The sequence below is a fragment of the Dendrobium catenatum genome, unplaced genomic scaffold, assembly GCF_001605985.2.
Source record: "Dendrobium catenatum unplaced genomic scaffold, ASM160598v2 fragScaff_scaffold_560, whole genome shotgun sequence".
NCBI classification, from domain to species: Eukaryota; Viridiplantae; Streptophyta; class Magnoliopsida; order Asparagales; family Orchidaceae; genus Dendrobium; species Dendrobium catenatum.
In genome coordinates this window covers 86137-102385 of record NW_021319022.1, presented here as the reverse complement: position 1 = coordinate 102385, position 16249 = coordinate 86137, and the positions used below count along the sequence as shown (strand labels likewise).

The 16249-nt window shown below is 33.6% G+C and overlaps 2 protein-coding genes across 2 annotated transcripts in view; one reads left to right on the top strand and one right to left on the bottom strand.

The window, feature by feature from the left end:
• Positions 1-7543, top strand: part of LOC110113031 (tubulin gamma-2 chain) — a 40354-nt gene extending 32811 nt beyond the window's left edge. Inside the window, exons 5-11 of the mRNA XM_020845448.2 lie at positions 2655-2708; positions 2818-2922; positions 4127-4201; positions 4288-4332; positions 4575-4703; positions 6802-6906; positions 7232-7543. Coding sequence (XP_020701107.1) covers positions 2655-2708; positions 2818-2922; positions 4127-4201; positions 4288-4332; positions 4575-4703; positions 6802-6906; positions 7232-7300 — 582 coding nt within the window. The 3' untranslated portion in view covers positions 7301-7543. The remainder of the gene's footprint in view (positions 1-2654; positions 2709-2817; positions 2923-4126; positions 4202-4287; positions 4333-4574; positions 4704-6801; positions 6907-7231) is intronic.
• A 7777-nt stretch (positions 7544-15320) lies between these two features.
• On the bottom strand, positions 15321-16021 carry LOC110113030. The gene has a single exon (XM_020845447.2). The coding sequence runs from the start codon at positions 15926-15928 to the stop codon at positions 15524-15526; it is 405 nt and encodes a 134-aa protein (XP_020701106.1). The 5' UTR covers positions 15929-16021; the 3' UTR covers positions 15321-15523.
• Positions 16022-16249: the final 228 nt, after the last annotated feature.

Here is a 16249-nt window from a genome sequence, read left to right as displayed (position 1 = left end):
TGATGGCCATTGTGTTAGCCATCCAGAAGTAGCGACCCTACTTATTAGGTCGACATTTCATCTTCATAACAGATCAGCGGATCCTGAAGTACTTGTTAGAGCAGAGGATGGTGACTGAGGAGCACCAGAGATGGCTGTCAAAGTTGTTGGGGTATGACTTTGAAATCCAGTATAGTTTGGGAATGAAGAACAAGATGGCAGATGCATTGTCTAGATGTATGGGAGAGTTACAGGCGATAGCAGTGTCTATCCCATTGATGTTGGATTTGGAGGCCATTAAGGAAGAGAGTACGCGGGATGAGAAGTTGGGGAATATTAGGGCTGATTTGTTGAAAAGGGGAGTAGCCACCCAGGATATTCGTTGGAGGGTGAGAGGTTTCTGTATTAGGGGAGATTTGTGATGCCTAGGACATCAATACATATTTCACGCTTGTTCCAGGAGTTCCATGGGAGCATGTTTGGGGGTCATTCAAGAGTGCAGAAGACGTACATGAGACTTACCTCAAAATTATATTGGAAAGGGATGCATAAAGATGTGGAGGAGATGGTAGCCAAGTGTGTTGTCAGAGGAACATGTATATGGCCATGTATCTAGGAGGATTACTTCAGCTCTTAGCTTTATCAGGTCGGGTTTTGGAGGAGTTATTCATGGACATCATAGATGGATTACCCTGATTAGAAGGTTCACAGTGATTCTGGTGGTAGTAGATAGATTGAGCCCCTACGACATCCATACATAACAGTAATATTGGTATCAACTTTCATCAAGGAAGTAGGCAGATTGCACGAAGTACTAGAGTCTATAGTTTCTGACAGAGATAAGGCGTTCCTCAACCATTTCTAAAGAGAGTTATTCTTATTACAGTTGACAGTATTGAAGAGGAGCACCGCCTACTACCCACAGACATATGATCAGAAAAAGTTGGTCAATAGGAGCTTGGAGACATATCTACGATGCTTTGTATCAGAGACACTCAAGTTGTGGGCAAAGTGGTTGGCATGGGCAGAGTATTGGTACAATACTTATTATCATTCTACTTCTCAGACGACCCCATTCAAAGTGTTTTTTATGGAAAGAATCCTCCTCACATGGTGCATTTTGGGCATAGTAGCACCCCAGTTTCTTTAGTAGAGGAGTATTTAGAGGAGAGAGATCGGGTGTTGGAAGAATTGAATAGACATCTACTTAGGGCCTAACAGATTATGAAGAAACATGTAGATGGACATCCAATTTGAGGTAGGGGATATGGTGTTCTTAAAACTCTGAGCTTACAGGCTTGAATGTCGCCAACGAGAGGAATGAGAAGCTGACACCCAGGTATTTTGGGCCATTTGAAGTGTTAGAAAGGATTGGAGCAAGGGCACGGCTCAAATTGCCACCGACAGCAATTATATATCCTGTTTTCCACGTATAACAACTGAGGAGGGCAATTGGGGATCATGCAGCCAGTTCTGAGATATCAGTGACGTTCACAGAGGACTTGGAGGTGATGTTGAAACCCCTTGAGTTACAAGAGGTACGCCAAGGGAAAGGAGGTGTTAATCAAGTGGAAGGACCTCCCAGATTATGAGGCGACATGGGAGCCTTATGAGAGGGCGAACCATCAGTTTCTCTCATTTCACCTTGTGGACAAGGTGATTATTTGAGAAGTCGGTATTGTTAGGCCGGTTATCACTGAACCGGCCCAGCCGGCCCAAGGAGGGTTGGCTCATGTGTATAGGAGGCAGACAAATCATGTACACCCCATATGATTGCCGCCCAAATCTAGTGGACCCCACTAGGAAAACCATTATCGAAGGAGAGGGGGCGGCTAGGGTTGGAGGGAAAAATTGAATTAGGGGTTTGAATTAATGTATTAAATAGGAAGAGATGTTTAGGTATAAGGTTATGCATGATTATTGTGGTTGATTTGGTGTCTTGAGTTCTTGGAGTCTTGGGCCCTAGCTTCATCTAGGGATTGGAAGAGAACGATCCTCCTCTCGAATTGAGGATCAATTGTATCTTGCTGTTTTTTCTTCCGTTAATTTGCTTTCCTATAGTTTCTCTAATTTTTCTATCAATTTTGTGGAGTTCTCTCGCTGTTTTTTCAACATTTTTAAGGTTTACTTGAGATCTTCAAGTATTTCTAACACAATTCTCATGGAATCTCATGGAAGGACCAGTGTTTCATTGGTTAAAAGAGTAGCTTGTTTCTCCTAGGTCACGGTTTAAGGCACAGAGAGAATTATTGCTCACCATATATTTGGGCAAGAACAACTCATTAAGGACTAAGTTGAGTATGCTAGAGTGAGAGTATTAAGGTTAATGTGCGGAAAAAACTAGTAGTATAGAGTGAAAAATAATCTTGTTAAAGATACCATATGAGTTGCAACTATTTATGATCTATATTAAAAAATTATTTGAGCAACATTAGAGGGCAAGCAGTGCACTATCAAGATAGATATAATTACAGTGAAAGACTCTGGAAGAAAAAATGGTTGACTAGAATGATTAGATTTTGTGCCAAAAGTATCTTTGCATTTCATGTGGCAAAAATGAATTAGAGGAAGATTTGTTAATAGTTTGGTAAGGCTATTGACGATGATGACGTTCTTTCCATAAAACTTAAAATACTTTTTAATCAAGCATGTAATATTTTTAATTTCTTTTGCAGGTCAATGTGATACGTAAGACTACTGTGTTGGATGTTATGAGAAGGCTTTTGCAAGTATGCCTTCCTCCCTATCAAAAAAATTTTTGAATTCAGTATTTTTATAGAATTATTTAATTTTTGGCCATCACTTATGTAAACTTGTTTATTTATTTGCATTTGGCAGACAAAGAATATCATGGTCTCTTCTTATGCTCGAACCAAAGAAGCCAGCCAAGCAAAATATATATCAATTTTAAACATTATTCAAGGAGAAGTTGATCCTACACAGGTAAAGTTTTCAGAACTTGCTTTTTATTAGTCATAAGCTGAAAAACTTCAATGTCATATTAGTCATAAGCTTTACCAATTGTGTTATCTTAACTGTTGTATGTCTTTGGGTTTTTGAGATTACTCCGTTAGCTCATGCTTGAGCCTTGTTATTCATCCAAAGAGGTGCTTTTACGTAATCACTATTCTTCTTTAATTTAAATTTTGAGGTTGTGATTTTTAAATTTAAGATCAAATTGCCCCTTCTCATTGACATCATTAAAAATAATGGCACGTGCAATTTCATGACACATTTAAAGAGCTTGATCATCAATCATATCCTTCAAATTTCTCAGTAGATGGCTCTGATTGGATGAGAGATAATTCCATTTTTTTTTGCATAAATTATTTCAAATTTTTTGGAATTTAATGCATGGAAGAGACTGTATTTGAGGATTGATTAGTGAAATAATGGTTTCATATGTTGTTCAATAATCCTAATTTTTTTTAACAACCTTGATGATTGAATGAATCAAATATTGGCACGTGCAATTTGACACATTTAAAAAGCTTGATCATCTATCATATCCTTCAAATTTCTCAGTAGATGGCTCTGATTGGATGAGAGATAATTCCATTTTATTTTGCATAAATTATTTTAAATTTTTTGGAATTTAATGCATGGAAGAGACTGTATTTGAGGATTGATTAGTGAAATAATGGTTTCATATGTTGTTCAATAATCCTAATTTTTTTTAACAACCTTGATGATTGAATGAATCATTAGTAAAATTGATGAAGCTCATGAATTGAAGTTGATGAGACTCTATGAGGCACCTGACACAAAATTAATATTCTGAGAACTATTGTTCTTTCCTAGGAAAAAGTTTCATCTTTCTTATATATATATATATTTGTGAGTAAATGGTGCAATTCACCTTATTTGACATATTCAAATCGTCCTGTGTTGTCTGTATCCCTTCTTTACTGCCTCCATATTATTGGATCATTTGTTTGGGCATGAAGAGACGGGAAAATGGCTTCTGAAATGAGGAATTTGGTTTTTGAAACAGTTCGCAATTATCATATTATTCTTCAAAAGGTTTTACATAGTAAACTTATGCAGCATTTAGTTCTTCAATTGATTTTTTTAATTGTTAATAATTCAGTTTGATTCAGTTTTTTTTTACTTCATTATCATGCCAATTATTACAATTTTGAACTAGGTGCATGAGAGCTTGCAAAGAATACGTGAAAGAAAGCTAGTTAATTTCATAGAATGGGGACCTGCAAGCATTCAGGTAGCTTAAAGAACCGATCAAGCAAAAAAAAAGGGCTTATTCAAGCTGATGTTTCTTCAGAATGTGTTTTGTTGCTTTAACTGCAGGTTGCTTTGTCCAGAAAATCTCCATATGTTCAAACTACTCATAGGGTAAATCTAATTTGATTTTATGCATCCTTATTGGTATCAGTTGATTTAGGCTTCATTTTGAATAGCTTTCTTACTGCTTCTTAAAACAGCTTTTTAGTACAAAAGCTAAAAATTTTCTATTAAAAAGCTGCTTTAAGAAATAAGAAAGCCATCCCAAACGAAGTCTTAGTTTGCAAACAGTTACCCATGCCCCATTTCCTTCTTTTAACGTCAATGGCTAATAGACATGATTCTAATTATAGGTTAGTGGTTTAATGCTTGCAAATCATACTAGCATACGGCACCTCTTCAGCAGGTGTCTGGGTCAGTATGAAAAACTGAGGAAGAAACAGGCCTTCCTAGACAATTATCGAAAGTTCCCAATGTTTGCAGTAAGTTGTTTATTGATCTCTCATTTTTTTTTAATGTTTTGTTGAAATATTTTCTTTTGAATTTGCGTTTGTCTTTTTGTCTTTATTATTTTGTCTGTTTGCTTCTGTACTAATTATGAACCAATTATGGTCTTTCATCCTCATTTTTATCAGTTATATTTGTTCATTTGTTTCTTTTAATTGTTGCTGCCTTGGTATGTGCCATGCTGGTGGTGGCTAGAAAAAGTTAAGGGTTTAAAGCCAAGCAATAGCAAATTTCCTGCTCCGTTTTAGTATGAATTATGGAATTGGCTTAAAGATGACTTGCAATATTGCTCTTGCTAAAACTTTCTATGCTCATTCTTTCTTTGATTGATATGTGCCTTAACTAGTTTACTTCCTCAGTGCTAAGAAGGCTTTGTAATGACTTAAATAAGGCTGGCTTAAGGCCATCTTTCTTTTTTCAGACATTAGATAATTTTTTTGCTTATTTAGTTATATTTTTTCAAGCAAATCAGGATGCAAGACCAAATTGGATAAATATATTTTTCCAAACCGGTAGTTCCTTTCTTTGTGTAGCTTCTTGACTAAGGAGTTGGCTTAAGCTCATTTTGAAAATGATCTTAATGTGTCCAAAGCAATCTATAATACGTGCACATTTAGGGTGTGAAGAATATTCATTTGCCAGTATGATATTGACAGATTCGCATGGTTATCAATTTGTAAGCCTTCTTGTACGCTATTGAAATGATCGGTATGTTTAGGAATGTGAAGTGTGCAAGTGCATCCTAATCTTAACCTGAACCTTTCTTATCCTGGCTTTCTGGGTTGTCAGGGTTGATAAAAAGAATGTTAGCAAAGGCAGAGAGCAAAACAGAGCACTACCACTTATCAAACCAACCAACACTCAGGATTCAAAAGTTGTGAATCTTAAGCTTCATATTTTAGTTACCATTCGTAGAATTCAATAGTCCAAGAGCTAATAGTAAATGAAATACAGTATGATTGAAAGATTTCAATCTATACATGAAGATATAAAAGAAGAAATTAACCTGCTTAAATAAGCACATATATGCAATTTTTTTTTACCTGTGGCACAAACAAAAGTTCTACCTCAAGTTATGATTTTTCCTTGTCTATGACATATCATGAGAATGATGTTTAATAAATTAAACAAATTATAAGATACTTTTCGTCAGTAACTAGACATTTTGCAGCAGTCAATTTAAAAGCTACAAAAGAGTAAATGCAATACAAAATATTTGCTTTTTTTTCTTTTTCCGGTAGGACTTAGGCTCACATATAAGTTTATATCAGAAGGAAATCTATTTTTTAGTTTTTATAACTAAAAATCAGTACCTATGAAGTTAGCTTTTCCTTGAGATTTTTATTTTTTTTAAAAAAAAGGAGATTTATTCCCAAAATAGAATGACAGTTGCGCTCAATCTAGAGTTGGGATTTGATGGATTTATTCTACCTTAGGCAATTAAACCTAAATTCGGCATGCTTCAGAGTAAAGCGGGAAGCAGAAGGTTTTTTTTGAACATTTAGGTCATTTAAGACAAACTCACACGCACAACTCATACACAAAGACTCGAATTCAAGACCTTTTAGTTGAAAGTCTAAGCTCTCAACCAACATGACAAGATGAGCTGTGGAAGCAAAAGGTTCAGAAGTAGAGGTATTTGTCTTCTGAAACATTATTTTTTGGAGTGCTTCAATTCAAAACAAAGAAAATGAGATTTTCAAAACAATGATCATATTCTCATAAAGATATAATAAGTTTGATGGGCACAGAATCTTTTTAAATTAATATTAGCTATGACCATGTAACTGCGGCTCCAGAAATTTGATGTAAATTTTTTGATTCTGTTCCCAAAACTCCTTTTAGCCAATATTTGCTGGCTAAATAGGATATCTAACGGAGCATTCTTTGTAGATCCGCATTTCTGAAAACTTTTAAATTAATTTTTTTGTGTTGTCTGGAATATTTTACTGAGCAGATGAGAAGCCACAACAGGTTCGTTTTGCACTCTGTGTGCAATTCTCTACCTATTGAATAGCTGAGGCATGTTTCCCATGCTTTTTTTATTGCTGAAGCTACAATCTGTATGAACAGGACAATGATCTTTCTGAATTTGATGAATCTCGAGAAATTATAGAGAGCTTGGTTGATGAATATAAGGCATGCGAGTCGCCAGATTACATCAAGTGGGGTATGGAGGTATGTCTGCGCAACACTTAAATTTCTCATTTCTCATTAAGGCTTCGTTTGGGACGACTTTCTTACTATTTTTTAAAGCGGCTTTTCAATACATAAATTTTAATTTTTTACTAAAAATAGATGTTAAGAAGCAATAAAAAGCCATCCCAAATGAAGCCTAAGGCTTTGTTTGGGACGACTTTATTCATGCCTCTTAAAACAATTTTTTAGTACAAAAATTAAATCTTTTGTGCTAAAAAAATATTTTAAGCAGTAACAAGCCGTCCCAAAGGAATCCTAAGTCACTTATCTTATACATAATAACTTGGAAATGCCATTTAAGCAGAATTCGGAGAAGGCCATGACCAGCGAAGGAAGTCTTGCAGGATCGTTGGATTCAAAGTTAACACTCTGACCAATTAAAGCTTTGCAGGTTTTTTTTTTGTTGCTTACCCTGCAATTAATCAGTTTTTCTAACATGATTTCTTCATGTTAATTAAGAAGATTCTCTTGTAGCATACACCTTTGGAACTAAGAGACTTTACTGCTTATTGCCCATATAACTGGCATTGTTGTTGAAGCATGTTCCCACGCTACTATCATGTACATAAATGATTACAATATGTGCTCATGTTACTTTGTGATACCTGCTTTTGTTGTCTTTTTTTTAGAGAATTATATACATTACTCAAATCTTATATATATATATATATATATATATATAGAACATGTGATGTAGGGGTGCAAACGAGTCAAGCTCGAGCTCAAGTCAGGGGGTGCTCTAGTCGGGCTCGACTACCAAATTCTGAGCTTGAGCTCAAAAAATGAGCTTGATCTCGACTCGTCTCAGAGAGAGAGAGAGAGAGAGAGAGAGAGAGAGATAATTATGTATTTGGTGATACTAGAATAGTCAAACAAATTGGTAGGAGTTTTATTATGAATTTTAATATTTGTATGTAGCTCATTTTGATGTAGCCGACCCCACATAGTGGGACAGGCTTGATGTTGTTGTGTTTTTGTTGTATGTAGCTTATTTTGATATGTTGGTTGTGAGCTTTGGCTATCAACCAAGAGGTCTTGAGTTCAAAGTTTACACATGTGATATAGGGGTGCAAATGAGTCGAGCTCGAGCTCGAGTCAGGGGGTGTTCGAGTCGAGCTCAACTACCAAATACTGAGCTTGAGCTCAAACTTGGGTCAAGCTCAAAAAATGAGCTTGAGCTCGACTCGTCTCACATCGAGAGAGAGAGAACTATGTATTTGGTGATACTAGAACAACCAAAAAAATTGGTAGGAGTTTTATTAAGAATTTTAATATTTGTATGTAGCTCATTTTAGATTTAAACGAGAATTTGACTTTTAATATGACACAATGGAGAAAAAGGATTCATGTAGCCGACCCCACGTAGTGGGATAAACTCTTGTTACCGAGTTGAGTCCGAGCTGGCTCACGAGTTGGCTTGACTCGGTTACACCCCTAATGTGGTGTGTGCATTGCCTTAATTGGCTTCATTTTTGTTTGTTTTATTATTATTATTATTATTATTTGCATGAGAATAAAAAAAATGGAGGTAAGAGAATGGTAGTTTTGTAAATAATCAATTTTTTAGTGTTATGCATGATATTGTCTATTTTTTTTTGGGCTATAGGATGTATATGACTTTGTTTTAAAATTTGATATTTCTGATTTAGTTTTGTGTTGCTTTCAAAGAAGAAAAAAGGGAATCAAAGACATCTAGATAGAATTCTGCATATGCTTATTAAAAAGAATGCGAAGCTCGTAGAATTTGATTTGATAAGGTTGCAGAATCTCTCTCTCTCTCTGTCTCTCTCTCTCTCTCTCTCTCTCATCTAGATAGAATTTGGATGATGTAAAATCTTATAAATTGTCTTAATTTCTCTTTATAAGCCTAAAATGCATGGATCATTCAAAAGATGTAGAGCATTTATATATTCATTATTAAATTAATCATATTTTTAAACTTGAATTAAAGTAAACAAAAGCTAATTATCATATTATGCATATTATTATTATAAGCTTAAAAAATAATAAATGATACAATTTTAATTTTAAAGTTTTCTGTTCTGTAATTGATAATATTTAAAAGTTAATTGCTACATTTTGATCTTATTATTATTAAATTAAATACATATAATGCAAAGATTTTAAAATTTAAATATTAATATTCAAAATTGAATGGTCGGATTATGCATACCATTTTTATTTAAATTAGAAGTGATCCCTAATTTAGAAGTTTTTGAACTTAAAATCAAACACTTTTAATAGCTAATTATGGCATTTTTAAATATAAGTATTACATAATGTAATTTAAATTTTATAAATATTATATTAATTAATATCGACGTATAACATTACTTCTAATTTGAATTCAAATTATAAATTATATTTATTGACTAATTATGTAAAATTACGCTTTCAATAGTAAATAAAATTTGTTTATAACTAATTTATATTATGTGCTTATGTTGTCATTATTTGACCCGAATGGAGGCCTAATGATTTATAATTTAGCTTTTTTAAGAAGCCCTTAAAAAGGATTAATTTTTTAATAATTTTATTTTGTATTTATTTCCTTATATAATTTTTAAAATTAAGAGTAATTTATTGGTTGTGATCTATAGCATAAAAAGTATTTTTGTATCCATTTTTTTTTTTCAAATTTTATAATAATTTATTTATTTAACACATGATGAAAACAAATTTTCTAATTTTTCTTTTTTAGGCAATTGAAGTCATATTATAAAATTTTGCTGATTTGGATGAATGGCCAAAAAAGCCTTGAATATCAAAGAGACTGAATAAACCATTAATTTCAATGAATATAGATGCTTTAAATTAAAATTTAATTGATAGAACAAGTAATAGTTTTTAATTATGGCACTATCATGTGTTCCTTACTAGTTCTTACAGGGTTTCTTGTGCTATAGCATGCTGCATCCCTAGTTCTACTAACTTCTTAACTTATGTGTAGCTTTCTTTAGATTTTATGTAATATTTTTTTGTGCTCTCCACCTCTGGTTTTGGTTGGAGGGCTTTTAATGCTTCTTTTCTCTCATCCTCTCCCTTCATGGACTCTATATACAAATTCACAAAGAACTTCTCTCCCTAAATTCTCCCTTATAGATTCATCTTCTTTTTCCCTTTACCCTTTTTGGTTGTCCCCTCCTTGCATGATATGTACTCATTCCTTGGATTATGAGCTTTTTCTTCCCCTCAATGATCATGGTTTCATGTAAGATTTCGTTTGGGATGATTTTTTTTTTACTGTTTTCTAACGAAGCTCTTTAGTTCAAAAATTAGGTGAACTAAAATTTTTTGAACAAAAAATCTGGTTTAAAAAACAGTAAAAAAGCCGTCTCAAACGAAGCTAAAATTTTCCTCCCATATATACCACTAAAACGAACCAGCTTGTCACCTCCTCCCCAAATCTATTACTAAAATGAACTAAACATGCTTAATTTCAACTTACCCCCATATTTACGCAATTTTCACTCTAATTTATGGAAAGCCATAAGGAAACAAGGACCTTATATATCGAGGAGTTTTCTTTAACAACAACATCAAGCCTTTATCCCACTACGTGGGGTCGGCTACATGAATCCTTTTTCTCCATGAGTTTTCTTTGAGAGAAAAAAATAATAAAATGTGTGCTTGTTGGTTACACCATTTCACAATTGGTCTTCTATGTTATTCTTCTAAACATGTTGAAGTGCCTATGGAAGCTCAAACGTATAGAGATACCTTAGATCTCATAACCATCTCTGTAAGTTTTTTTCTTGTTCATTTTTAGTTGTATGGAGGATTATGAGATGGTTTAGAATGGTGGCCAGTGGTTCTTCAATGGTAAGTTGGTTATTTTTATGAAATGGATTTGGGATATGAAGCATGTGAATGGCGATTTTATGGATATCATCTCTAGCTTAGACTCCCCAACTTTCATGAAGTTCGAATGAAGGGGTGCCCACACGATTGTTAACAAAATAGGAGTCCCTTGACTATTGATAATCTCACAATTGTTTGGTCGATGCATTTGTTTGCTCGAGTTCGTGTTTTAGTTAAAATGGTGCAAGATTGCATTAAACTTAGTTCAAATGGTGCAAGATTCACATTGGAAGTATTTCATAACTAGAAGCCTTACGCTTATTCTTCCTACTCCACATTTGATCTTGAAAATGATTCATTTCCCTGTAAATAACCCCCTTGATCGATAAAATAATTACAAATTATTTTCCCAGAAGTTGAAAATTAAGAATTATAGGAGAGACAATTTTGCATCCGGTTGCTTTTACCACGCGGTTCCTTATAATATTAACATCGCTCACCCACCAATCCACCACATTCAAATATACCATATAACTCAATCATTATCAAGCCACTATTCCAAATGCTAATCATTACCGACCAAATCTAGAATCTACTAACTCCATCACCCTTAGAAAATAATTCTAAATATCCTCCAATTAGCAATCCCCTTCCCACTCATAATTTAATAGGCAGTTGTACTTCTAAATCCTTGTGATACAATAAGCCTTGGAGGCAATCCATTAATCCATATACTTAATGCCCTACTCAACCCATGCCTCTTTATATGTAAGGGGCCTATAAGGGGAGGGTTATATCTCAAAATGTAGACATCTTGATTTAAAATATCATATTGATATATTTAGCATGTTGGATACTAAAATTATTGAGGAAAAATTGCAAGATCCCTTTTTTTTTTTGTGAATAGCTATCATTTTATAAGATTAAGGATAAACTTGAATTGAATTTCTCTCTTCTTGAAAGCATTCCACTTGATATATCTCTTTTTACATATGTCAAAAATATTCAACAATATATTTTGAAGGCCTTAAATTATGAAATCATTTGGGCTAATCAAAGAGTGAAAATTAATTAGCTTACTAAGGTTGAGGATGATTTGGATCTTCATTATCAAAGTATCAAAGGAGAAACCATAATTTGATTAAGAAAAAATATAGTGAAACATTTAGCAGTATTCTTGCAAGTCCTCAAGACATTGCAAATGAGGTCATATATCACTTCAATGTTATCAATAATCATAAAAAACAATTTTTGTCATTGTAGTAAGATTACTAGCTGAATTGTTAGGTTAACTCTTCTTATAAACTCTCATTGCTCCTTTTACTAACTTGAAAATCATGAAGATAACTTTTAATATTAGTGTGAACAATGCTCTTGGACTTAATAACTTCAATTATAAACTCCTTATGGTTATATTACATACTATTAGGAAACAAATCTTTTGTGTTGCGTTTTGTTTTTTCTTCAGTTCTTACTCCATCCCAAATTTATGGAGTTTTTTGCTATTGCTTTAGTCCCCCCCCCCCCCCCCCCCGCCCCCCCCCCCCCCCCCCCCAAGTTCTAATTTTCTATCTAGCTTTAGGCCTATTTATTTGTGTTATACCTTCTATAAAGTTATTACAAAACTCATTACTGATAGATGTAACTATGTCCTCCATTAAATTATTTATCAAACTCAGCCTGCTTTCATAAATGATAAATATATCTTAAATAATATAATTCATGTCAATATTGTTTTAATAATTCTTTCACTACCAAAAGTCATCCGATCTTAAGTCCAAATGAGACCAAATTAGATTGAAAAATTATTTTCTTGCAAATTTTTCTACATAAAAACTATGGTTTCACTTATATATTTTTTCTTTTATCTAATGCATATACCAGATCTTTGTGCAATGCTTAGACATAAATCTCTTTCCATCACTATAATTTTTCTAACATATAACAGTTTGACGTCACCTATAAGAAACATGCCCATTTTTTTGCAAGCGCTGGTCAAATGCCTAACATGTATAATGCCCAAAATAATGGTGTTTCCCACTTTAAAACTTACCAATATGGAGACCAATCCCTTAATCGAAGTCAACATAGTCTAGTTGGTAGAGATCATCAAGGTCTTAATTTCGAGGATCACCTTCATGTGGTTGATGAATAACAAGCTCAAATCATTCTATTCTTACAAGAATCTACTCAACAAATAATACCATCAAAATATAAAGTTTGTCACCCTCATAATCAACATGTAAGGGATGAGGGGCTCCTTACACACCTAGGCTATTATTTACAAGAGTAATTTATGAATTGTTGGGCTCAAAATAAAGAAAATTAGAAGAATAATGAAAAGAAAATTGTTGAAATTATTGATACTATTAGAATAATGCAACAAAAATCCATCTTCATACACAAGGTGTGTCCAAGAAAAATAAAATTAGTTTTGAGAATTAGAAATGTCTTTTCTATATCAAGATGCTCTAATCATCTAAGTTAAAATTAGTACATCTATTATCAATACTATAAAGACTTTGGTTGATATATATAGTTTGTTAGATTTTCTATACATAATTGCCTTCATGAATCTTAGCCTAACCTTTGCTAAACTCCAACCTTACCCTTATAATATTCGCAATTTTGGAGGAAACACTACAAAGGTTTGTGGCATATTCACTCTACTAATCACCTTGGGGCAACCAACTTTGCAGTCAACTATTCTGAAGCAATTCATGGTAGTTGATAATAGCTCAAGCTATGATACAATATTTGGTTAATCTCTATTATATAGTTTTATCCATTTCCCACTTCAAGGTTAAATTTCTTACACCTAGGGGTAATAAGAGAAATAAGAGAAGATCAATAGTTAGGTTGCACATCCTATCTCCAACAAATCCAATAAAAGATTCTATCATTGAATGAGCACCAAAAAATTGAGCCCTTCCTCTAATTTTTATCTCATAAGGATATATTTTTTCTCTTAGAGATAACTAAATATCTACAATTTTCAAGTTTCTACTAAATTATTATGTATATCATGCTTGATAGTAATGAAGCTTTTTTTAAAATAATATTGCTTTTTTATCTTTTGAACTAAAAAAGATCTCATGAGGAAGACATGATTTCTACTCTAAATCCCTAGAAGGTATGCTTATAAGGAAGCCTCCATTAAAAGCTAGAAGTAGATAGTGTACTCACTAGAAAGTCTCTATCATAGCAACTAGTTGATACGATCTCTACACACCAAAATCTCAAAAGGCTAAAACCTCAAAAGATATAGGCTATTCAAAAATCTTAGAGGATAAACCTTAAAAGAGATGAATTCTCTAAAAAATCAAAGAAGCCCAAAGCCTCAAAAGATACAAGTTATTCAAAAATATCAAAATGCATAAATCTCAGAAGTAACAATTTTTCAAAAATATAAGAAAACATAGGCTCAGAATATATGAATTCTCCAAAAAAAAAAAAAAGAAGACTAAAGCCTCATAAAGTATATATTATCTAGAAAATCTCAAAAGATATAAGCATTAGAAGATATATTTTCTCTTAAAAATCTTAGAAGATTAAAAAATCAGAAGGATAACTTATTTGCTAATTTTAAAATCTAAAGAAGTCATAGGACAAAAAAGAATTAAAATTTTTATTCATCCAAAACCCTCAGAGGGCATAAACCTTGGAAGATATGCTCTCGCTACATCACAGACACAAATGAATTCAAAAGTTTTGAAAGGTGCACAAAGTTGGACAAAGTTTTTAAGAATCAAGAGAAACTAATATGTTCTCACTAGAGGGCAATATCTTTTTGTTGTTGACTCAAAGATTCAAATATGATATGGTGTGTTTTGCATTATTTTCTTTCAATTAGTGTTAGATATTCGTGCAATGCTAACACGTAAAATTCTCAATCGTCACAAAATTTATAGTACACAACAATAATAATACAAAACAAAGCATTTGAACAAACACCTTACAAGTTTGAACCTATAAAATAAAGATCTTGCTCTTGTTAAGAGAATTATCCCATATAGAAGAGAAAATCATGAGTAAACAAAACAAATCAATCATTTCTTAAAAGGAGCTTAACTTGCTGTTTATTACTATTGATTATCTCACAGGGGCTTTATGTGTTCTAGTGTTTGGGTGAATAGTTGGAAGTCCTTATTTATTTATCCCCAGCTTTTGTTTGCACAAATAAAAATAAAAAAAACATGCTACAATTTTTGGACAAAACACTAATATTATATAATAGTATATTGAAAACCAATCGCACAGAGTTCTTCATCATCATAATGTCATCAAAATTAAACTGAACGCGGTTATAAATACTTATTAGGTTATTTGGTTCTTTTATTATTACGAAAAACCTCTTGATTTTAGTTGATCTAAAAATCACCTATAGTAGGTTTCTTGGTTGATCAAATAGAGCTTTATAGGTCATCTGACGAAGAAACTGTTCTGATTAGTCGACCAAAAAATATCTTAACTTTGATTGATAAAAAAACCTATTCTAGGTTTCTTGGTAGACCAACGATTGCGATAATAAAGTAATATTGTGCAATATCATTTCATTCAGACAATAGTCATTCTTGTAATGATCACCACAAAATTTTAAATTCTCTTCATAGATATAACCAATGCAACTTCAATGCTTAAAAAATTATTGTAATATTCACATAATATCATAATTTTATGAATAAATTAAAAAAACGTATGCTCAAATTCAATTCAAAACACAAGAACGCCTCCGAATAAGTCCAATTCTGAAACCCTAACACAGGTCGGACAGAGGCCGTAACAAGTAAAAAACTTACCCGGCCGGGAGATCACGATCGCATCGGAGTTCATCAGCACCATCAACACGGACGCCAGCCCGCTCCACAGAGTAAAACAGGGAAGCGATCGGCCGTCGGTAATGGTGAGGCAATGAGAGGGGCTCTTGGTTGCCGTCTTCAAGGTGGAGGCGGACGTCGGAGACGCCGATCTGGCGGAGGCGAACGGCGAGCTTCTCTCCGACGCGTGCAGCGACCCGTTCGTCCCAGAAGCGTCGGGAGTGCGGATGGCGATAGATCCTGGCGCGGGTCGCGGCAGCGAATTCCTGTTCACCTGAAGACGCCATTGCGACAATTGTATCCGTCGCGCCGTTCGTGACTTGTGCCGTTAGCTTCCGGCAGCTTATCACCAGCCGGAGAAGATGCGCTTCCGCCGTCGCCATGGATGGCTATTGTGAGAGCGTGGGTCTCGAAGCCATGGACTTCACTGTTTAGAAGAGCGGACGGCGTTGATTAAGGCTTGTAGGTTCAATCAGACGACTGGAAAGTGGAAACCAATAGCCAAGACCTAAATTGGATTTTTATTTATTTAAAAATCATATAAAATATAGGCCATATGATAAAAATTTATAATACTTTTAATATAAATATATAATAAAAAACTTTTAAATATAAAATATTTATGCCACATGAACCGTCTCTACATTATCTCCAACCAAAAAGTTCATTTTTCATATCAAAATACAGTAATATTTCAAAATGCT

Coding starts and splice junctions, on each gene's coding strand:
- LOC110113030 (XM_020845447.2), bottom strand. CDS start 15,928: ATGGCGACGGCGGAAGCGCATCTTCTCCGGCTGGTGATAAGCTGCCGG.